The sequence below is a fragment of the Ochotona princeps genome, chromosome 1 (genome assembly GCF_030435755.1).
Source record: "Ochotona princeps isolate mOchPri1 chromosome 1, mOchPri1.hap1, whole genome shotgun sequence".
Lineage (NCBI taxonomy): Eukaryota > Metazoa > Chordata > Mammalia > Lagomorpha > Ochotonidae > Ochotona > Ochotona princeps.
The window spans coordinates 113,876,165-113,899,637 of NC_080832.1; the positions used below are offsets into that span (position 1 = coordinate 113,876,165).

Sequence of the window (23,473 nt, forward strand, 5' to 3'; positions counted from 1 at the left end):
GGAAAGGGCAGCCAGACATCACTCTCGCTCCTTTTCCTGCTTTCCGGAAAATCACGGCGCCCGATCCCTCCCGGGCCTCCCTTCCTCCGCGTGAGTCACAGGGGAGGCGACCGACACGCAGTCATTTGGAAAAGCAACTCTTCCCTGCTTTCCGCTCCCTCCCCCGCAGGACACAAGGGGAGGACTGTGCGGGGCTGGGGGAGGGGACCGGAGAAACCCGAATCCTGGCGAGCCTGAGTGCATTCCAGGGCCCAGGCCAGCCTCCTGCGCCCCCTGCCCAGCACCCAGCGTGGGCCTGGTGGCCACAACAAGCAGAACCCCCAAACTCCAAGCCCCCCGCAGCCTGGCAGACAGGGCTGCTGCACCAGGCCCCGCAGGCCGTGCCCACGTGAACGCCCAGCCATGCCATGAGCGTCTCGAAGCTGCCCTCCAGCAGGCCGTGAGCCGTCTGCTAGCTTCGTGCCCCGACACAAAGGGAGCCCACAAGTGCTCCCTCCAGAATTTATTCTTCTTTGGGGAGAAGTGAGTTGGCATCTGGGAACAATCCCAGTTCACCACCGAGGGTGGTAATTTTAAAAGCATTCCCCTCCAAGGGCAGGAACTGCAGCCACCCCTCCCTGAACCGCCCAGAGGGTCCCTCCTCACCTGGCTCTGGGCGCCTGGACCCCTAGGGGAGGACTGGGGGGTACACACCGCCCCCCCGCGTCCCTTGGCCCTCCCATTGGTATGTGGCACGAGGTTGGTCATTCCCCTCCCCCATCAGTGGCCCTCTCCCGCTCGCCCCCCCTTCCCGTTCCCAGGGCCAGTCAAATGCTAGATGGGCAGGTCTTCCTCGCTCAGAATTCTCCTTTGCACCCCAAGAAGCCCCCTCCCAGACTCCCCACCCCTGATTTCAGCACCTCAATTGCTGCTACCCCCGCCTCCCCACAGACTCCTTCTCACCTGGATCCTGCCACATTCCAGGGGGGCTCCAGTGTTGCCCGCGGCTTGGTACGGGGGGAGGACGTAATCCGGGGTGTCAACCCCCCCCGGAAACCGCAGCAGCGTTGGGGGAGGGGGCGTCGCCCCCAGCCCCTCCCTCCCCCAGCGGGTGGGGGTGGGGAGCGCACCCCGGCCGCGCGGCCACGTCAGCACCACCCCGATTGGCTGGCTGCGGTCACGTGTCCGCTTCCCTTCACCCCCACCCCCGCCACGAGGGCCTCTTTTCCGAACGTTTTTGCGGGGTCGCGAAGGGGGCCAAAGGGGCCATAGGGCCGAGGCCTAGCTCCGGAGACCCAAAGCTCTCTAAAGCTGCTGCCTCTCCACATCCCCGGCTGCTTTTCCCGCTGTCTTCGACCCTCTCCCCCCCACTCGCCTCACGGTACGGGTTCAGCATGGCTGCCGCAGCCCCGCAACACGCACCGCGCAGGCGCAAGCGAGCGACGGGCTGGGGGAGGGGAGAGGAGTGCCCGAGGCCGCGGGCAGAGCCGGGCTGCGCAGGCGCACGAGTGGCGCCGGAGCGCGCGCAGTGGGTGGGGCGGGCCCGGCGTCGCGCGCCTTCCTGCCCGCACTGCATCCCTGCCCCCACAGCGCCCGCGGGCTCGGCGGCGGCTTGGACTGCCCGGCTCGGTCCCGCTGGGCTTGCCGGAGTCCAGCCGCGGAGCTGTGGTCTGTGAGGGACGACAGGGCCTGGGACCGGGGAGTGCGGGGTTTGCAGGGTGGGTCAGCTCACCAGGCCCACGGGAGGAGTTGACCGCCCTCCTGCATCCTGCGCGGGGAGATGGGGTGTGCGCTGTGTGTGTTGTTCGGCGTAAGTTTTAGCCATGGTGTAAAGACCTCCACTGTCCCTGGTCCTCTTTCCTTGGAGCCTGTGAGTCGCCGTGCTGTTCTCCTACAATCCCACTTCTTCCCCTACTTTCACCGGCCTTCAGGTCCCCTGGCCAAATACTGAAGTTAAAACTCCAGTCCTAAAGCTTTGACCTCCACTCTGAGTCTTGAATCCACGCCATACAAATAGGGGCGGTAGTATAGATACTGCGGTGATATCTCTTGGCCGTGCACCCCTGCCTTAGCTGTGTGCCTTCAGTAAGGTTCAGATCTCACCTCGCGTTTCCTAACCCCCACGCCCCTCCTGCAGCAAGTAACCAGCTCTCAGAAGACCCAGCCTGAAGGAGCATTTGCAGCTTCCCGGCTCCCACCTGTGAACTGGGGAGCTTCTCTTGCGTTTAAGGAAATCCCTGTACTTTTGACCCAGTCTACCTCTGGTGCTCTGTGGCTTTCCATTCTCTGCCCTTTGGCATTCCTAACCTCTCTCCTGTTTTCCCAGCCTCAAACGAAAGAAAACAACCTTCTCAATGTCACCCTTGCTAGAGTCTGCTCCTCACACAGCTCAGCCATGGCATGGAAATGCAGCTTGTCTAAGTAGTCTCCGGCTTTCACTTTGCTTCCTCCCGCCCTCCCTGTCCCCATTCTTCAAGCAGTTTCTGTCAGCCTCCTACTACCAAAACTGCTCTGGCAGATCACCAGGACCTCCTAATTGGGCTGATCCGGGAACGGGGTTCAGTTCTCACCTCGTGTGACCTCTCAGAAGCACTGACATTTGGTCATGCTTCTGTTGTGACATCGTCCTTCCAGCGGATTTCTGGCACCATTCTGCGTTTCTGACTGTTCTTGCCACGGCTCCTTCGTGCACTCTGGTTCTGCACCTTCGTTTGTGTTGGTAGTTGCCGGGATTCTGCCTGTTGCCTTCTAATCCTGTTCATCCCTAGGTCATCTCACTGTGTGCCTCATGGCTTCTCTCTCCCGAGCTTAACTTCCTATTAAATTTTCCTACTTAAGTAACTGTCACACCCTTGAGTGTGTTCAAAATTAGAGGTAGCCTGCCCCTTGTCAGGCACTCCGAGTCACAGCTATTTGCTCACAAACCATGGCATTTAAAGTCAGTCTTGATTCCTTTCCTCACAGCTTTATATCCACTCCTCTTCACATGCTGCCATGTAAGTAGCCACTGAATCACCTTTGTGTCCTGTCCAGGCACCTCAGCTGTAGCAGCAGCCTCCTAAGTGATTATCTGTAGAGCTGACTGCCTGGTATGACAGTTACTAGCTAGTTGTTGCTGTTTGAATTTAATTAAGTCCAATTTTAAATTTATGTTCACAATTACACTGGCCATGTTTCCAGTGCTTAGGAGTCACATGTAGCTAGTGGTGACCATAGGGGCCAGCACAGGTTATAGAATGTTCCCGTCAAAGTCCCATTGGACCATGCTGCTCTAGACTTTCTGCCTTTGCCACAGTATTGCTAGAGTGAGCTTTCCGAATCAGCTGGTCATATGCTGTAAGTCCTATTTCCTCATTACTTTGTATGATAAAGTCCAAATTCCTGTGTGTGCCAGAATGGTCAGCTGCCTTGTCAGCTTCCATGTCCAGCCACATCTTCTTGGGCCCTAAGCTGCAGCCGCCTTACCCTGTTTGCCAAATTGACCATTGTTTCACACCTCTGTGTGTTACATAGGCTTTCCCCCGACTAGGCCTGAGTACCAACAGCTCTGAAAAATCCAGTCCTGCATCCTCCCCACTCTTCCTGTTAATCCTGTGCGTTTCACAGTGAAGGGCATGTATGTGACTACGTTTTAATTTTTTTTTATTAAACTTTGGTCTTGAGAGCAGGGCTGTGTTGTACAAAGGTACTTCAGAAGTCCCGTGGAAAATTGGAATTAAAATATAAGTTTAGGCCCGGTGCAGTGGCCTAGCGGCTAAAGCCCTCGCCTTGAACGCACCGGTATCCCATATGGGCGCTGGTTCTAGTCCCAGCAGCTCCACTTCCCATCCAGCTCCCTGTCTCTGGCCTAGGAAAGCAGTGGAGGATGGCCCAAAGCCTTGGAACCCTGCACCTGTGTGGGAGACTCGGAAGAGGTTCCAGGTTCCCGGCATCGGATCGGCGCACACTGGCCCGTTACGGCTCACTTGGGGAGTGAAACATCGGATGGAAGATCTTCCTCACTATCTCCTCTCCTCTCTGTATATCTGACTTTGTAATGAAAATAAATCTTTATTAAAAAAATATAAGTTTATTTTGATGCCCAAAATTTTGAAATCCATGCATGGTCTTTTCATGGCCTGTGACCCTCTTGAAGTCTCCTTATAGTCATAAATTTCAAAACTTTTCACTCTAAAGGAAAAAAAACTTCACTAAACTATACATCTTTTAATTTCATTTGCCATAAACTTTTTGAAGTACCTACGTTTTTTTTCATTGTTTTGAAAATATACCTTCCGGTCCTGGCACAGTAAGTAGTCAATATGAAATGCTCACTAATTGAGCAAATGTTGAAGGAAGGTATGTGACTTAGGTAAGATTGTAATTATGTCTATTATGGTATCATGCAAGGGAGTAATCATAGACAAAAATCTTTGCCTTCAGGTACATATTTGAGATACTAGAATGTATGAGGAAAGACAGAAATTAGAACCGCACAGGTTATTCTCCAAACAGTGCAGCCCAATCTGACCAGAGCGTATGCTACCAGCAGTGGAATTGGAAATGAGAAAGCAGGAAGGCAGATTGATGGCGGAGGCCGTGGTAGGGCGGGTCTCCAGTGCTATGCAGTTTGGGCCTGGTGGGGGAGGTCACTGAAAGACCCTGAGCAATAACTTCATCAGATTACATCATTAGGTAGGAGCTTGGCCTTCTATTGTTTAGCACTATACCTGTTAATATCCTGTTAATATAGTTGTGTATTGTGGCATAAGGGGTTAATCTGCCGCTTAAGACACCAGTGTCCCATAACAGAGAGATGGTTTAAGTCTGCTTTCTTCTACGCCAGTTTCCTGCTAGTGCACCTGGGAAAACAGCGGATCATGGTCCTGGTGTTTGAATTTCTGCTTCTCGCTGGGAGACCCAGATGGAGTTCATGGCACCTAGCTTCAGCTGTTGTACCTGAATAAGGAATGGACCAGCAAATGGAAGCTTTTTCTCTCACCCTTTTCTCCATCATCCTGCCTTTCAAATACACAAGTAAATATGTCTTTAAAAAAGTTGAATTGGTTAAAGATGTGCATGCATGATGATAGCTACCATTTATTGAACACTTAAAATGTGCTTTGCATGTATTGACTATTAACTCACAATATAAAGTTGATACTGTTACCTCCCTTTTCTGTTAAAGCAACTAGAACCTTTACTCAGGAGGCACATTTTCATAAGTGGCAGAGCTGGGACTTGAACCCAGGAAGTATTTCCCTGCGTGGTATTCTATCCAGATTAGCACAGCAGAGATTAACGTCTGAGATTGAAATTGGAGAAAAAAGATTGGGAGAATTAAATTAGAGAGTCACCTTTGAGGTGCTGTTTGAATCAGCCATGCAGGTAGGTGGGATTTATAAGGAAGTATGAAACGGTTCCACTGAGGGCCAGGGACTAAGCTTTCTATTAGATCCTCACATAGGAAGTGGAAACAGTCAAAGAACATGAGAGAAGAAAGACACCATTGTGTGAGGAAGCCAGAATGTGAGATGGTATGAATAAGGATTTTATGCTTAGTGCATGTGTGAATAAGTAAGCAACTCCAAAAACATTTTTGGTGATTTGGTCAAGTATTTGGACCTTGTTCGATAATAACTGTAAATGCATTAAGTGAATTTTAAGATAATTTTAAAGCAGTTATCAAAATATTTAAGGAAATGTATGTTGATCTAGTAGTATATGCTTTTGTATTGATATGGTATTTCTTTACTACAACATTAAATAACACTATTGAGTTAATGCTTCTAAATCCAGCACACCCTGGGAGGCAGAAGCTAATGGTTCAAGAGACAGGGTCCCTGCCACCTACATGGGAAATCCAGATCAAGCTACACAATCCTGGCTTTGGCCAGGCCCCCTAAGCTACTGGAAGCATTTGGGAAGTGAACCAGTGAATGGGAGAGCTCTGCCTTTGAAATAAACTAATTTTAAAAACCATGATTTATTTACAGGTTTAATTACTCCCATCATTATAAAGTAGAAGGAGTTTTTAGATGTTTTAACAACTATATTATTTAAATATATCAGTAATAATTTTATTAATGATAATGTTATATATACTGCCTGTGCTCTGAAGATTTATTTTCTACAATCATAAGATTCTATTTTAGTCTCAGTTTATTGAAAATATAGGTTACTTGTTTTCTGTTCCATCCAAATTCATGGACTTCTGATTTGTTTGATGTGGCCTGTAGGTTAGGAAACCTCTGTTTTGGAGTGAGCATTATGGTATAGTGGGTTCCAGTGTTCTTTATCGGAGTGCTGCTTCCAGTCCTGGCTGCTCTGCTCCCAATCCAGCTTCCTGCTGATGCACCTGGGAAGGCAACAGAGATGCTGGCCCATGTACTTGAGTCCCTGCCACCCATATGGAAGACCAGGCTGGAGTTCGTGGATGCTGGTCCAGGGTCTAGCTCAGACCTGGCTGTTGTGTTATTTGAGTTGTAAACCAGTAGACAGACACTGTTTCTCTGCACCTCGTTTTTCCCATCATCCCTCTGTGTTTTAAATAAATTTCTAAAAGAAAAAAAAAATCCCTTCTGATTGAATGAGGAAATAAGACTCTAGGAAGGTATGAGGGAATGAAAAAGGGGAAAAAAACTCACTGTATTGGTGCTGTAATATGAGTGTCCCCACCAAAATTCCTATGGAAACCTGATCCTCCTTGTGCAGTGTAAAGAAGTAGAGCCAAGCAAGGCTGTTAACAGGTGGTTGAGTCATGAAAGCTCTGCCCACATGTCTACATTAAAGCATTCATGAGTTAATGTGTTACCGTTTGAGTGGCGTTGTTATAAAAGCAAGCTCACTGACTCACTCTTTGCCTGCTTTTTCCCCCCCTTCTTTTTCTTGCCAATTCAGTGCTCCCACCATGCTGTGACCCAGTGGAAAGGCCCTGCCCGGACACTGAGCTAGGCAGATGTGGAGGCCATGCATTTGGAATTCCCAGATTCCAAGTCTATGAGCTAAGTAAAGCTCTATTCTGTGTAAATTACCCAGTCTGGAATTTGCTTATAGCAATGGAAGAGAGATTAAGATAGCTTGTAACTGGAGGGCATTACCAATACTGAACAGCAATTTCTAATCAGGGGATCAAATCGAGAATACTGGGCCCTGCAGCGTGGCCTAGCGGCTAAAGTCCTCGCCTTGAACGCACCGGGATCCCATATGGGCGCCGGTTCTAATACCGGCAGATCCACTTCCCATCCAGCTCCCTGCTTGTGGCCTGGGAAAGCAGTCGAGGATGGCCCAAAGCTTTGGGACCCTGCACCCGCGTGGGAGACCCGGAAGAGGTTCCTGGTTCCCGGCTTCGGATGGGCACACACTGGCCTGTTGCGGCTCACTTGGGGAGTAAATCATCGGATGGAAGATCTTCCTCTCTGTCTCCCCTGCTCTCTGTATATCTGACTTTGTAACAAAATAAATAAATCTTTAAAAAAAAAAAAATCCAGAATACATGGGACCTAAAACCTTAGGCCAAGTAGTTCAGACTAAATATTATAGAATTCCGTTGAATATATGTTCTTTAGAGGGGAAGTGACAGCAGGACACTTTATTTGAAGAATTTACTTTTTTACTTGGTAACTATGGCGTGACTTTGGAAAACCTAGAGGTGGGTCAGGTAGGAACCTATTATGCATTCAATCATGAGATGAGAAGGATTACATCATCAAAAAGAATTGTGCTTAGAAGAGAACACACACTTCCCACTGTGCGCCATAAGGCGTCGCATGGCCTGGTTTCTACCTCTTTGCCCTCATCTGCGCTGCTGCCCACTGCTTGTGTTCTTTTCTTACTTGTCTTCCTTCGTTTCCTCAGGGTCTGGCACTTGCCCTCCTTTCAGCGGGAACCCTGCTTCCCATTTTCCCATTGGCTAACTCCTCCTCACCTCTCAGATCTCACCTGAGGATTCCCAGGTTAGTTCATCTTAGGATTTCCTTTCTTTTACAGTTTGTTGTTATGGACTTGCATGTTTACGTGTTTAATGTCTCTTTTTCATAAGAATGTAACTTTGATGGTTGCACATGCCAGATGCACAGTATACATAAGACATGGCTTATAAATATTTGCTACATAACTAAATGAATGAGGCTTCTTGAGCCAATTTTTAAGAATTTATTTATTTGAAAGAATTATATAGAAAGATCGTCTATATGTTGATTCACTCTGCAAATAGCTGCAACAGCCATTTGGACCAAGCTAAAGCCAGGAGTCTGGAACTCCAACAAGGTGTGTCACATGACAGCAGGATTCCAAGAACTTGGGCCATCTATCTTCTACTGCTTTCCCAGCTGCATTCACAGGGAGATAGATTGGAAGTGGTGCAGCCAGGACTAGAGCCAGTGCTAGAACCCATATGGGATCCCTGCACATTCAAGGCGCGGACCTTAGCTACTAGGCCACCACACGGGGCCCAGATCTTTCTCTCTGTATCTCCTTTTCTCTGTAAATCTGCCTGTCAAAAATAAATAAATAAATAAAGCTTAAAAGGAGAAGAAGAAGGGACATCCCATCACCACCATTTGAGCACTCTTCTAGTCTCAGCTTTAACATTTCAGTAATTGGTAACCTGTTTGTTTACCAAAAAAGTGACTACTGGGAATTACAAAGCAAAAACACACAACCCCTCACCACCAACACCACCCCCCCACCCACGAAGAAACATCCTAAAGTATCTTGCAGTGGAGCAAGCAAATCCAAACACAGAAGGAACTAAAGCGTGATGCTGATGGTGGCAGAGGCCAGTACTGAGGTGTGGTAGTTTTAAGTTGCCCCCTGCAGTACTGGCATCCTCTATCAGAGAACCCATTTGAATCCTGGATGCTCTACTTTGGATCCAGATCCCTGCTGAGCACCTGGAAAAGCAGGAGGAGATGACCCAAGTACTTGGACCCCTGTCATTCACATGGGAAACCTGGAACATGCTCCTGGTTTTTGGCTTCTGACTTCAAACTGGCTCAACGCTGGTTATTGAGGCCATTTGAGGAGTGAAACAACAGATGGGATTACTTCTCTCTGTCTCTCATTCTCTTTCTCTCTGTCTCCTCCTTTCTCCCTCTTTCTGCTTTCCTGTCACCTTTCCTCTTTCCTTCACTCTTTCTTAGTCTGCCTTTCCAATAAATTATAAATCAACCTTTTAAAAGATATATATTTATTATATTTTTATTGGAAAGGCAGATATACAGAGAAGAGGAGAGACCGAGAGAAAGATCTCTGTCTCCTGATTCACTCCCCAAATGGCCTCAACGGCCAGAGCTGAGTGGATCTGAAGCCAGGAGCCAGGGGCTTCTTCTGGGTCTTCTTTGAGGGTACAGGGTCCCAAGGCTTTGGGCCATTCTCGACTGCTTTCCCAGGCCACAAGCAGAGAAATAGATGGGAAGTGGAACAACCAGAACACAAACCCATATTGGATGCTAACACTTAGAAGTTGGAGCATTAAATAAATACTTTTTATAAAGAAAAGGTGGGACAGAATTTAAAGAGGCAATAGGATAATATTTGGTGACTACTTGGATGGGAAACTTGACAAAGATATGGAGTTGTCAAAGATGTCTCCCACAGTTGTAGCTCAGGTGAGTGGTAACACCACAATGGCATTTACTGATGCCTGAACTATAGAGTTGGAAGATGTGGGGAAAGGAAAGTTATCAGTTTAATTTTGTAAATCTTAAGTTGGAAATAAATTTGGAGTAGCAATTCCTAAAATGACTTGCCTGTGGAATGATTAAAATTGAAATTTACCGTGACTTAACAACAAGGTTTATGAAATATACTGTAAAATGCAGCTTTAGTTTCTTCATAGTCCAAAGATCCTTTTTTAAATTTTTTTTACACTTTTTGAGAAACAGATTTATATATTAGAAAGGCAGAGAGAGAGAAACCATATTTTCCATCTAGTGGCTCCAAATGGCTGCAACAGAGAAGGTTTGGCCAGACTGAAGTCAGGAGTCAGGAATCTCTTCCACGTGAGTGGTAGGGGTCTGAGTACCTGGGCCACCTGCCATTGCCTTCCCAGGTACATTGGCAGGAAGCTGGTTTGGAAGTAGAGCAGGCAGGACTGTAGGATGTCGGCCTCATGAGCAGCAGCTTACCTGGGAATGGGCTCCAGCAACACCTCTCCCCTGGTTCTGGCCACAAGGGCTTCTGTGGAGCTTCGCTAGAACTCAGGGTCCTTCCTCAGTGGCTTCTTTCCTGATTATTTCTTTTCTTTTTTTTTTTTTTAAGATTTATTTATTTTTGTTGCAAAGTCAGATATACCGAGAGGAGAGACAGACAGAGGGGAAGATCTTCCGTCTGATCATTCACTCCCCAAGTAATGATCCGAAGCCAGGAGCCAGGAGCTTCTTCAGGGTCTCCCACGTGGATGCAGAGTCCCAAGGCTTTGGGACATCCTCGACTGCTTTCCCAGGCCACAAGCAGGTTGCTGGATGGGAAGCAGGGCCGACAGGATTAAAACCGGTGCCCATATGGGTTCCTGGCACGTGCAAGGCGAGGCAGGTAGCCCACCATGCCAGGCCCTCCCTGAGCATTTCTTTTCGCATGTTTCAGGAAGCTGTCTCTGCTCTCACAGAGCTTAATATGCTCAACACACATATTAATTTGCTTGCCCTTGACTTGTGTGCTTACAGTAAGGCCAGCAGCATGTGGGTCACATTGTAGACTCCTCCAGGTTTGCCCTGGTGCATTCCTTTCTGAACAGTGCCTGTTTCCTGGATATTATGGTGTCTCCTTTCTTGCAGTGTTGTGGAACCATAGAACAACTCCATAGAAAATTCCTGAAAGGCATGAAGAACATCTATCAGGTGCCTGTCTTTTCCTTTGAGTTTATCATCTTGACGAATTATTGGGAGATGGTAGTTACAGCCAAAAGGCACCAGTTTGTTTTTCAAACACATTTTGAGAGCCACAAGATGCTACTTTTTGTTTAAAACTTCCTACTCTTAGACATTGTTGAAATAATTAGGGGAAATGAACACAGATCAAGTTAAATGAAGTAAAGCAGTTGTGTTTAATTTTGTTTTTTGGGGGTGATGGTATCATAGTTGTGTTAAAAGAAAGGTTATTATCTATTACAGACATGCTTCTGAGTATTTACTGCTGAAGTGTCCTTTGTTTAAAATATTCCAGAAAAGAGGTTGAAGAACAAGAGAATTGGTAAAATGGAAAAATGTTGTGATGTTGAAAATTATTTAAATTTGTGAAAACATGAGTAGTTAGAAGTTTGTGGGAATTAAAGTATACATTTATTTTGATACAAAAAATTTAATGCTGCACATTCATACAGTGGAGTTTATTAGATTCTTTTGTCTATGCTTAACATTTTTAATAGTAAAATAAATTTTAAAAAATGGAAAAGTACTTCAAATATTAATTTTTGTTAAATTAATGTTGTATTCTATAATGCATATAATTTAAATATGTGGTAAGAAATGTGACAAACCAGTGATGTTCACCAATGGTTGACAAATCTAAGAGCCGGTGCTCCTCATGTGAATAACATATATCACCCAGGCAGCTGGTTGGGAAGTATGACCTGGGCATTGAATCACAGTTTTATTTTTCATTTTATTTGACAGGCAGGGAACAGAGCAAGAGAGAGATCAAGATATTCTATCCATCTATTCACTTCAGTCTGGGCCAGACTGAAGCCTGTAGCCCAAAATGCAGCTCGGGTCACTCATTTGGGTGGCAGGAACCCAGCTAGATGAGCCATCACCTGCTGCCTCCCAGGGTGCTTTCTAGAAGGCAACTGGAATCAGGACTGGAGCTAGGACTCAAACTCAGGTAGTCTGATAGGGGATTTGGGCAATGTAGACATCCCAGGCATGCCTGAGCCGAATGCCCATCCTTTAAGGCCTCACACTGGTACCTCACGCAGTTACCTGGGATGCTGTGTGTTAAAGATGGCTGTATTGAGATGGTTGCTTGGTTGAGAATGGTTCTCCCTTTTCTCGGCATAACTCTGCTAGGTTGAGGTGGTGTTGTCCTTTGCCACAGCCAACAGATCTGGTGGTATACACTTAGTACAAGCTGAGCTGGTCAGACTGTCTCCCAAAATTGTGAAATCTGAAAGAAAAGCTGGAATCCTTTGCAGGGAAATATATTAGTGACACTACAACTCCCGCTGCTAAGATCCTTGTAGCTATTTTGAGTCCATGAGCTAGATTAGTATCTTTCTGATAATTTTGCATTGATACATTTGCATTAGTAGCTTCCTGCTCCTGCACCTGGGAAGGCAGTGGAGGATGGTCTGGTATGGGGTCCCTGCCCCCTGTGCAGGGGATCCAGCTGGAGTTCCTCTCTCCTGACTTCAGGCTGGCTCAGCCCTAGCCGTGTTGGTCTTCTGCGGAGTGAATCAGCAGATGGAAGATTGATCTCTTCCTCTTTTTCTGTTTCTCTCTTTTTCTATCCACTCTGCCTTTCAAATAGGCAAATATTTTAAATATTTTTAAGTTAGCTAAATTGGTTCCTGCTGTTTGCATGTAAAATTGCCTTATTGAATGGAAGAAATTTTTTCATGATAAAAAGTATTCTATGAATCTGTTTCGTGTTTTATTTTGTCTTTCTTCAAACACATTTAAGAGAAGGGTTGCTGCCATCAAAGGTACTGGTTTTTGAATGCTTGAGGAACACTTATCAGGTGGAAAATGTGGCTTGAGAACTGTTGGTGCACGATGCCCAGGTGTGAAGCCTTGGGTGAGCTAAGCAAGAGCCAAACTCAAGAGGCAGATTTGGAAGATGTCAGGGAGTGGATGGGAACCGAAGGCCTGGGAGAGTGACGGGGACATCCAGGGCAAGTGGGTAGTGTGAGGAGGGTAAAGGCTGAGGACCGGCCTTTGGGGAACACTAGCGGCTGGAAGGGAACTTGAGAGGAGTCTGAAAAGGGGACACTAGAGAAGTGGGGGAATCACATGGGGGATGGGGAGTGCTGGCAGGGGTGCCAACAAAGCAGGCTTGTTTCAGAGAGACACAGAGAGAGGACGGTCAGATGTGTCCTATGTTGCAGAGGCTGCCGAGAGTACACTTGATTTAGCTATACAGAATATTGGTGGACGTTTGCATTGTTGAGGGAGAAGATTAAATTGCAAGTCTGAAGCTACGATCACAGCTGCTCATGACCTTTTCAGGAAATTTGGCTCTACTGGGGCAGTGCTAGAAAGGACTGGGTGGGACAGCTGAACGATAGAAGCCATGGCCTCCTGGGCACGTAGGGCTGTGCTGCTATTCTCAGTGATTTTCTGAGGTGCAGAACTGGCCACCTTGCTCCTGTCTTGCCCATGACAATGACTTCCCCAAACCAATGAGAGCCCTTCTCTGGGATACCTAAGATGGAGACTGCTGTGGGAGGGCCTAGTAGGAAGAAGAGCAGCTCCCAGGGTCTTAGCGTGTTGTCTTAGTGTGTTACCATGACATCAAGACAATAGAAGGGACACCAAGGAGCTGACAGCACCTTGCTGTGGTCTGGTCTTGTCCATACTGTACTCTCCGGGGAGAACTCTTTGTCTCATTCCTCCCACCCTGAGTTGTCTCAGTGTCTGCTGAACCTGTTCCTAAGCCCTCCCACCTGGTCCACTTTCTTCTTTGTTTCCTCAGATCTCCTTCCAAATGACCTATCATAACTGGGGCACCATGTGTTCATTAACTAGTGGCCAGGCCCACAGAAAAGAGGGAATGGGGCTCATCTTTGCAGGGTAGGTTTATTTTGGGTTTCCATCTCAAATCTGACCACCCGTATAGAACAGCACTCAGCAAACGATGGCAACATCCAGCCCACTGCCTGTTTTACATAGCCTAAGAGCTAAGAATGGTTTTCACATTTTTAAATGGCTGCAGAAAGGTAGAAGAATATCTTATAACATATGGAGATTACATGAAATTTAAAACAGTGTCCACGCATAAACAGAGTGTTGGAGACAAAAGTTCCAGGAACACCAATATTTAAAGAGTAGCAGAGAGGCTGGTGTTGTGGTACAGCAAGTTAGGCCATTGCCTGCAAGGCTGGCATCCCCATCCAAGTGCTAGATCGAGGGCTAGCTGCTCTGCTTCCCATCCAGCTCCTTGCTAATGCCCTGGGGAGGCAGAGGAACATGGCGCAAGTGCTCAGACCCCTGCCACCATGTTGGGGATCCAGATGGTGTTCTGGGGGCCAGGGCTGTAGCAGTGGTTGGGGAGACAAACAGCAGATGAAAGATCTCTCTGGCTTTGTCACTCTGCCTTTTAAATAAATCAATAAATCTCAAAATAAAAAAGTAGTAGAGAGAAGGAACCCAGGGAGGAGAGTGAGGAGCTTCCCACAGAGAGGGAGAAAAAGCTGTCGTTGCTGGGAGCATGGCCGCACTCTTGGCAGGTGCACATTGCCTGTGGCTGTTGTCTCGCCACAGTTGAGCACTCGCCACAGAGACCGGGTGACATACAAAGCCTGGAATTCTTAGTGGCCGCCTACCAGGTCCTAGATCAGGATGGGAGGCAGCGTTGGCTGTGTGCTGCAGTCTCCCCAACAGCTGTGGAGTTGCCTGAAGTTGCCTTTCTACTTCCGAGGGGCTGAAATCTCCTTGCTCAACTGCTGATGCACTAGCCCACAAAGGCTGGGGCACACGGAGAATATTCTCTTGTTTTCTGGAATGTTAAAATGATTTCTAAGCCCTCCCCCTCTGCTAATGCCTGTCTCTACCACCCAGCTACACACACACACACACACATAAATAATACATGTTACTGTTACAGAATATTCAGGAGGTCAACAGGGTTGTTTTTGCTTTAAGCTTTGCCTGTTATTGTTGCTGTTACTGGTCTATTGCAGGGGTGTAGATTTTTGAAAGTTTCAGGATGACTGATGAACAGTATTTGTGTAAGTTAATTTCTTGCATTACTTAATTGCCACATTAGGTCTTTCTCACCACGTCTTCCCCCACCCTTCTGTCTCTCCCTTTCTCCTCACTATCAAACTCGAAACATATCCACCACAGTTTCTTCCTCACCTCCCACTTGCTTTTCAGCCCACCACAATCTGGAGTCGACTCCCACTCCAGCTCTGAGACCGTTCTCCATAAACATGTCAGGCATCTCATAATCACTACATCTAAGGACACTCTCCAGGCCTCCCTGAACTTGTGCGCAGTGTTCAGTAGCACAGACCTTGTCTGCCTTATTTATCACCGTTCTTGATTTCTTACATCTCCTTTTTTTTCCTCCTGCAGGCTCTATTTGCCTGGTCCCACTACAGGGCTACAAATTAGCATCTTCCATTTGCTTGGTTATTGTCCATTGTCTCCCAGTGCAACGGCCAGCCTTCTGTATTGTGTTCTTTACTGCTCTGCCAGCCAGGTCTGGACCTCCCAACCTTTGTGGGCTGTTGACTTCCTGCTAGTCCTGCCAGCAGGGGGCACTGGCAGGTCAGGAGGCAGGAGAAATCCAGGCTCTTCCTACCTCAGACTCTTAGCAGGTGACAGCTGCTGGCAATTGTTTGTAGTTGTGGCAGATGAAGGAACGAGTGATTCTGGACTCCAGCCAGATCCTTTGAAAGATTCTAACTGCAATGGTACCTTCTCAGTAGATCAGAACTGACCAGATGGAGTCTCCCATAGAGCAGGAGCAGGCGTGGACTTAGGGACTGTGGCTGAGGCAGCCTCGGAGTGACAGATCTCAGTCCCGTCTTTGCACTTGCTCTTCCAGCCTCCATTTTGTTCTTCTTGTACCTTTAATACCATCATATCTGATTCTATTAGCTTCTCTTCAGTCTTAAGTATCTGGACTGGTGATCTGTTCCAGACTGTATCCCGGACGATGGCTGGTGTGAAGCTTGAGGTTTGAACCCTGCAGCTTAGGTCCTGTCTCCTATTCCTTTTTGCATGATCTGTTGAGGAATCTTGCCCATGACCTCTGCTTCAGCATTCGTGTCGACAACTCCCCAAATCAGGTTCTTTAGCCTGCACCTGGGATTTATGTTCACACCTCACAGCCTCTGGTGTAGCTTGGACTGACCCTTTCAACTGGCATCTCTAATTCAACATGTGCAAAAATCACATTCTCTTCCTCTTTAAACCTCATCCTATGGCCCTCCTCTCTGCTCCAGTCCAGTCTGTCACTGACCATCCATCCAGTCACCTGTGAGAAAATGTCTGATGGTCCTTTTAAAAATCATTTATTTATTTATTTTAATTTGAAAGACAGAGTGAGAGAGAGAGGGAGAGACAAGGAGAGGTCTTTTGTCTGCTGCTTCACTCCCCAAATGGCCTCAATGTCGGGAAATAAGCCAATCTGAAGTTAGGAGTCAGGACCGTCTTCCTGGTCTCCCATGTGGGTTCAGGGGCCCAAGTACTTGAGCCTTTATCTGCTGCTTTCCCAGACACATCAGAAGGGAGCTGGATCAGAAGCAGAGCAGTGGGGACTTGAATTGGCTTGCAAATGGCGTGCTGATGTTGCAGGCGAAGATTTAGCCTGTTATACCATGGTGCCGGCCTCTGGTGGTCCATTTTCTTTTTCTTTTTTTAAAGATTTATTTATTTATTTATTTATTACTGGAAAGTCAGATACACAGAGAGGAGGAGAGACAGACAGGGAGATCTTCCATCCATTAATTCATTCCCCAAGTGGCTGCAATGGATGTAGCTGCGCTGATTCGAAGCCAGGAGCTTGGAGCCTCTTCTGCATCTCCCACGTGGGTGCAGAGTCCCAAGGGTTCGGGCCGTCCTCAACTGCTTTCCAGGCCACAAGCAGGGAGCTGGCTGGGAAGTGGAGCTGTCAGGATTAAAACTGGCGCCCATGTGGAATCCCGGCGCGTTCAAGGCAAGGACTTTAGCCACTAGGCACCATGCCAGGCCCCCGGTGGTCCATTTTCAACACAGAAAGAAAAATTACTGTTAGCTGACTTGGCAGATGTAGCTAAACTCATTAGGCAAACAGCATGTGGTGGAGTAGCCAACTAACAGAGAAATTAAAGCACAAAGATACAAGGAAGGTAACTTTGCAATTTTGGTGACATCTAGGAAGATTGTGCACCCCGTAGCATTCAGCCAATGAGGAACGGTGGGAGGGGCCTACATGCTAAGATAAATTGCTTGTTGAACTGCTCTGGGGGGTGTTTGTTCATTGGCTACCACAGCTTTCAAAATAGATAAAAACTTGGTCTTCACTGTTTCCTGAATTCAGGTCCGCATCTTGAATGGATAGGTGAGGATATTGCCTCAAAACTTGGGTGTTATCCATCTTCAGACCTTTCTACATGGAACCAGTAGCCAAATCCATTAGATTCTACTTCCTAATTATCTCAACATTCTAGCTTTTCCATATTCCCTGTCTGTGATTTATTTCAGGCACCTGTCATCTCTCCCTTAAACCATTGCTGCATTGCTACAGGTACAGCTTCTCAATCTTGACATAATATGCTATAGACTCTTAACCAGCAGTTTTGCCTCAATCATTTCTGAGCTCCAGTTCATTGTTTGCGCTGTCAGAAGAAAATTTCTGAAATGCTAAAATGATTGTCATTCTGCAGAATTTAAAAAAAGATTTATTCACTTGAGAGGCAAGGGAGAGAAAGAAAAGTGATTTTCCATATACCATCCACTGCCTTATTTCCTAAAATGGGCTCAATACCCAGGTCTGGGCCAGGCTGAAGCTTTAGGAACTTCATCAGGTCCCCCACATGGGTGGCAGGCACCCAAGTACTGGAGCCATCTTTTGCTGCCTTCTTGGGAGCATAATCAGGGAGCTGGATCCAAAGTAGAGCAGCTGGGACTTGAACAGGTGCACTAGAACACTGGCCCCCCATTCCACGGTTTAACATTTCAGTCATCCAGTAGATGAATCAGGTGTGGTAGGACCTATGTGACCTGGCTTTGGCCTGACATTTCAAGCTCATCATAATGTCCTGTTTCTCTGCATTACCACCTGGGAAAACAGAAGCAACTGTTAGGGGCATAGGGACCCCACATCCAGGAGCACCATGATCTTCACACACCTGTCCATCCTTTACCTGCAAAGATTTTTTCTTTTCCCTTATCTTCTACTGGTCAAGGTTCTTGGGAATCAGCCTAATTATGTCTCGCCTACATCCTCAGTCTTACAAAATTATTGCTTCTAAAACACAAATTGAATGTGACACCTCCCTCCTCTAGATTTTTGAAGGCTGCACTATGGCTGTGGACCTATTATCCTCAGGGGATATATTCCAAGATCCCCAGTGGGTGCCTGAAATTAAATATGGTCCCAAATCAATGGTTCTTTCACACACACACACACACACACACGATAAAGTTTAATTATAAATCAAGCTCAGGAAGAAGGTGACAGTAGCCCTGACTAATCTCATCATACTGTAATACAGACAGGTGAATGTGATCTCCCTCTCTTCCCCGCCTTTCCCTTCCTCTCCATTCTCTTCCTGCCTCCATTCTCTCCCGTTCCTCTCACTCCCTCCATCTCTTCCCATCCCTCTTTGCTCCTTCACTTCCTCCTCTTCTACTCCTCCCTTTCCCCCCTTCACCCTCCACTCCTTCTTCTCCTTTCTCCTATCCTCCTCCCTCTCCCTCCCTTCCCCTCCTCATCTTTCCTTGCCTTTCTGTCTTTCTCAAGTCTTAATGCTCCATACTAATTCATGGCTTTTCTGCCTTTCCTTGTTAAGCTGAGAACTTCCACCTTTTCAGTTAAAGGAGCATGTTTGGCATGTTTGAATGCAGCTCTACTACTCTTGTGCTCTGGGGAACTGCCTGCCGCTCTGCTTAGCATCCAGCTCTCTGTTAAAAGCCTGGGAACACAACAGAAGGTGGCCTGAGCGTTTGGTCCCCTAACACTCACGTGGAGATCCTGATGGAGTTCTGGGCTCCTCACTTGCAGCTGGGGCCATCCGGGGAGTGAGCTAGCTCATGGAAGATCTCTGTGTGTCTTCATAATAAACAAATTAAACATTAAAAAGTAATACACTAAAACCAGCGTTAAATGAACACAAGCGTTGCCATGCTGCAGTTGAGTGACTGACAGGTGCACCGTGCAGATTGGGTGGATGCACTGGGGAAAGGCAGGAGGCATCCCGGGCAGAGCCAGGCAGACTGTGGGAAGAGCTTCCCGAGCTATTCAGTTCTGTAGAGCATTTTCTGACCACAGGTAACTGAAACGAAAGCTGGATGAGACTCCGTCTGCCTCTTTGTATTTCCAGCACAGGACCCAGTGCCCACGATTTGTAAACATTTCAGTACATTTCTACCGAACGAAGCCTAGCTAATGCTGGGGAAGAGATTTACAGAGGAGGGGGGCCGGACTGATGGTGGTGGTGGCAGGTGGCGGCGCCGCTCTCCCCGCCCGCGGCTGCGAGCTCCACTCAGAAGAGACCTTCGAGCGCTGGCTTCCCCGCTGCGTTACTGTGCGCTCCGCCCAACGGGCCCCGGAGCCTGATCTCCTGGAGGATGCCGGCCTTGGGTCTTCTCCCGGACACTGATGATGTTAAACAGTTTCCTTCTGTGATTGGCTTAGCCAAAGTGACAAGGGCAACCATTGGCCGGGGGCTGGTTCGGGGCTGTCCGAGTTTGGGGACTTGCGTTGGTAGTCGCTACCTGCTGGGCAGAGCACGGGTATGGAGGGTATGGATCGTGGGCAGAGCCTGGGAGCGGTGCACCTGCGACTGCTACAGCTTCTGTGGCTGCTGCCCCGCTCCTGGGCCGGCCCGGCAGGTAAGAAGGCACCTCCCCTTCGCTTTCGTCCTGCTGGTTCTGGAACCTAAGGGAGCCCACCCTGAGCGCTGCGGGAGGAATCCAGGCTCTGTGAGTGATGCCACGTGAGTGATCAGAGAGTGAGATGACCAGGAGCGCTTCTGACTGGAGAAAGAAATGGAGGGGCTGAACAGGTTCCCCCTGAACCAATCTGGAAGCGGAGATTGCCCACTTCGCAAAGGGAGAAGGCAAGACTCGCAGAGTTTAAGGAACCTAGGAAGCAGGGGCGGCTGGGGTTTGAACAAAACGAATTTTATGTCCATTCCTGGGGTGGGATCCAGCCCTGCACCCTGTCTATTCAGCTTACCCCGCAACCCCAGCCTTCTGTGAAGGCAGGGAAGAATGGAAAACTAGCATTGGGAGGGTTTTACTTTTATTTTTATTAATTTTGAAAGGCAGAGAGAGAGAGAGAGAGAGAAGAAAGAATCTGAGAAGGAGAGACAGAGAAAGGATCTTCCAGCCTCCCCAAATGACCACAACATGCTGAAGCAGATTCCAAGCTCCCTGCTGGCCAGTGGTGGGTCCAAGGCCCAAACACTTGGGCCATCCTTGGCTGCTCTCCCAGGTACATTAGCAGGGAGCTGAATGGGAAGCAGAGAAGCTCCGACTCCAACCAGTGCTCTGATGTGCTGCAAGCAGTAGCCCACTGCACCACAGCGCCTACCCTAGACGTTTTTTCTTACTCTGTCATTCTGGGTACTGGGTACTATTGGTGGAAGGATGGGAGTTTCAGAGAAAATTGATGATTTCCTGCAGCGATGGTTCACTTCCTTAACGCTTGTCTCTTTGGGTTCTGGAGCATAACGGTGGACGAAAAGGTTGCAGAGAAGGCTTGTGCGGATGGGTGTAGAGAAATCCGGAGTCTTGGTCTTTGTGTCCACCATGTGTGTTGGGGGTGGGGCATAGCATGCTGTCCATGGGTTAGAGAGGCAGTGTCCATTCCCCCTCCATGGCTTAGGTAGGCTGTGCCCATTTCTTCTCCACCCCTCCCTGCTAAGACTGGGGGCCTCCCTGCTGTGGCCTTGGAGAGACCTTACACCAGCCTTGCATGAATTGCACCAAGGCATGCCCTGTGGGAGCTTGTAGCCCTGGCCCAGGCTGTATGCCATGGTGGGCAGGGCGCAGGCTGTGTTCCAGCCTCCACACATCTCCTTGGGTGGAAGCCTCCGCTCACAAACCCACGAGGAACAGAGTGAGAATGTCACATTAGACAACGGGTCTTTTTGGCTCTTTGCAGCTTTACGCATTTGGCAAAGGAGGTTTGGAGAACTCCCTTTTTCCTTTTTCACCTTCAGTAACAAACACAGGAGGAGGTGGCACCAACCTCTGCCATGCTCCCTGAGGCAGCCCTTGCTTTTGGCTGACTTGGCTTTTCTTTTCTTAATATTTTATTTATTTTTATTGGAATGGATCAGATACACAAAGAGGAGAGAAAGAGAGGAAGATCTTCTGTGCGTTTATTCACTCTCCAAGTGGCCTCAACGGCCAGAGCTGAGCCAAGCTGAAGCCAGGAGCCAGAAGTCTCCTCTGAGTCTACAACACAGGTGCAGGGCCCCAAGGCTGTGGGCTGTCCTCTATTGCTTCCCCTGGCCATAAACAGGAAGTTGAATGAGAAGCAGAGCAGTCAGGATACTAACCCATGCCCATATGGGATACAGGCCCTTGCAGGTGGAGGATTAGCTTGCTGAGCCATGGTACCAGTGCCTGGGACCTTGCTGCTTCCTAAATTGAAGGGGGGCAGAAGAGAAGACTCCCACCTTCCTGAGTCCCATTTGGTTTTCTCTGCAGCCCCTGCTCAGGCTTGGCAGGATGAGCCGCAGAACCACACGTTATTGCACACGGTGTTCTGTCAGCTTGGAAGCCCCAGTGTGGGGCTCTCTGAGACCTACGACTCGGACCTGCTCTTCTCCTTTGACTTCACTCATAACACCAGCGTGCCGCGCCTGCCCGAGTTTGCCGACTGGGCCCAGGAGCAGAGTGACATCCCTGACATTTTATTTGACAAAGACTTCTGTCAGAAGATGGTCCAGATAATCGGCCCAAAACTGGAGGGGCAGATCCCAGTCTCCAGAGGTTAGGAGTTTTCAGGGTGGAGGCAGGGGTGGGGGAGGAGCTGGTTCTTTCCCTCACTGCTGTGTGCTGAGCTCTTCCTCCTGACACTGCTTCTGTTTCCCCCCATGACCTGCATCTTCCCGGTGTCGCTGTCTGCACCCTGAACTAACTGTGCGCACCTGACAGTGCTTAGCACGCAGTAGGGGTTTCACTCTCTGTGTTGAACATGAATTCAATAGGGACCAGCTGGAGCCTGCTGCTGGCTAGAACCTGGGGACTCTTTTTGGCCAAGTGGAGGGGACAGTGGGAACAGTGTGGTGCAGTGGGAAGGTGCTGATGTGGACGGCGGTTGCCCTGTAAAGGCGGCAATACGAGGTCTGCACAGGAGGCGCTGGCAGAGGGCGGGGTGCGAGGGTCTAGAGTGGTTCTACTTCTGGTCTCGCTGCGCTCAGAGCCCCAGTTTCATCCCCATCTCCTCGTACCTAAGCATAACCCCTGGGCTCCCTATCTCTACACTGGACTGCCACCTGCAAGAGCCAGCCCCTCCTTCTCACACTCCCATTTCCCCCTCCTCCCCCTGTCAGGTTTCCCAGCTGCTGAGGTCTTCACACTGAAGCCGCTGGAGTTCGGCAAGCCCAACACGCTGGTGTGTTTTGTCAGTAACCTTTTCCCACCCATGCTGACAGTCAGCTGGGAGCACAATTCCAAGCCAGTGCAAGGAGTCGGGCCTACCACAGTGTCGGCCGTCAGCGGACTCAGCTTCCAGGCCTTTTCCTACTTAAACTTCACACCACAGCCCTCCGACCTGTTCTCCTGCATCGTGACTCACGAGATTGACCGCTACACGGCCATCGCCTACTGGGGTGAGGCCTTCCCCGCAGCAGCCTGCTGCTTTAGGGTGTGGGCAAGGGGCAGGGGACACTGCAAGAAGGGAGCACGGACCTTGCACAGGCTGTCCACATGTCAGCCAGGTTCCATGTCCCTCGCCTCTCTCTAGTGCCCCAGGACGCGCTGCCTTCGGATCTGCTGGAGAATGTGCTGTGTGGCCTGGCCTTCGGCCTGGGAGTGCTGGGTATCATTGTGGGCACTGTCCTCATCGTCTCCTTCCGCAGGCCTTGCTGCAGTGGTATGTCATCTGCGGGGCCTGCTTGGGATGTGGGAGTCAGGGCTGCCAGGATTCCGCTCTGGCAAGAGGCATGAAGAGTGGCCCCGGGGCCCTTGGGTGCAGGGCCCGTGTCCCTCTAGTTAGGGAGCTGGAGATGGACACACACATAAGGATCACAGGAGTGATTGCGTGGGAGAGCAAGGGTTTAGGGAGCTTTGGGAAAGCTGTGTGGGCTGTTTGGGGACCCGTTGGAAATGAGAGCACATTTCTGCAGGACTAGGGCAGGGCAGGGCCTGTGAGTCAGGGGTGGGGTGGGACGGTAGGGTGGGGGCAGCTGGCAGCCTTCCTTCACTAAAACCCACTCTCTCCACAGACTGATTTCTCCTGACCAGAGCTGGATGCCAGCCAGCAGCTTCGCCCTCCAAGCAGGAGATGGTCGAGGCTCACACAGCCCACTGGGATCTCTACTTTTTGGAGCATAAGTCCCCAGGACTGCCTGCCCCTGTGTGTGTGTGTGCGTGTGCATGAATGTGTATGTTTGCAAGGTGGATATTTTGCTGGGGACTCTGTTGTCCCTGGCCTACCTCTGGGAGACATGCAATAAATGTCATCTTTT

The 23,473-nt window shown here is 48.9% G+C and overlaps 2 protein-coding genes and 1 long non-coding RNA gene across 3 annotated transcripts in view; 2 read left to right on the top strand and 1 right to left on the bottom strand.

The window, feature by feature from the left end:
* The window catches only part of BRD2 (bromodomain containing 2), a 10,825-nt gene extending 9,506 nt beyond the window's left edge, over window positions 1–1,319 (bottom strand). The window contains exon 1 of the mRNA XM_058664708.1: window positions 943–1,319. The gene's annotated coding sequence lies outside the window, so the exon portion shown is untranslated. The remainder of the gene's footprint in view (window positions 1–942) is intronic.
* Window positions 1,320–1,454: 135 nt separating this feature from the next.
* Window positions 1,455–14,946, top strand: LOC131480386 (uncharacterized). Its single transcript, XR_009245477.1, has 4 exons — window positions 1,455–1,697; window positions 4,805–4,995; window positions 7,816–7,913; window positions 14,798–14,946. It is a non-coding gene; the product is annotated as an uncharacterized LOC131480386 (long non-coding RNA).
* Window positions 14,947–19,573: 4,627 nt separating this feature from the next.
* On the top strand, window positions 19,574–23,473 carry LOC101536435 (HLA class II histocompatibility antigen, DM alpha chain). Its single transcript, XM_012928496.2, has 5 exons — window positions 19,574–19,661; window positions 21,489–21,773; window positions 22,337–22,615; window positions 22,750–22,878; window positions 23,231–23,473. Exons 1-5 carry the CDS (start codon window positions 19,574–19,576, stop codon window positions 23,233–23,235), a joined length of 786 nt encoding a protein of 261 aa, XP_012783950.2. The 3' UTR covers window positions 23,236–23,473.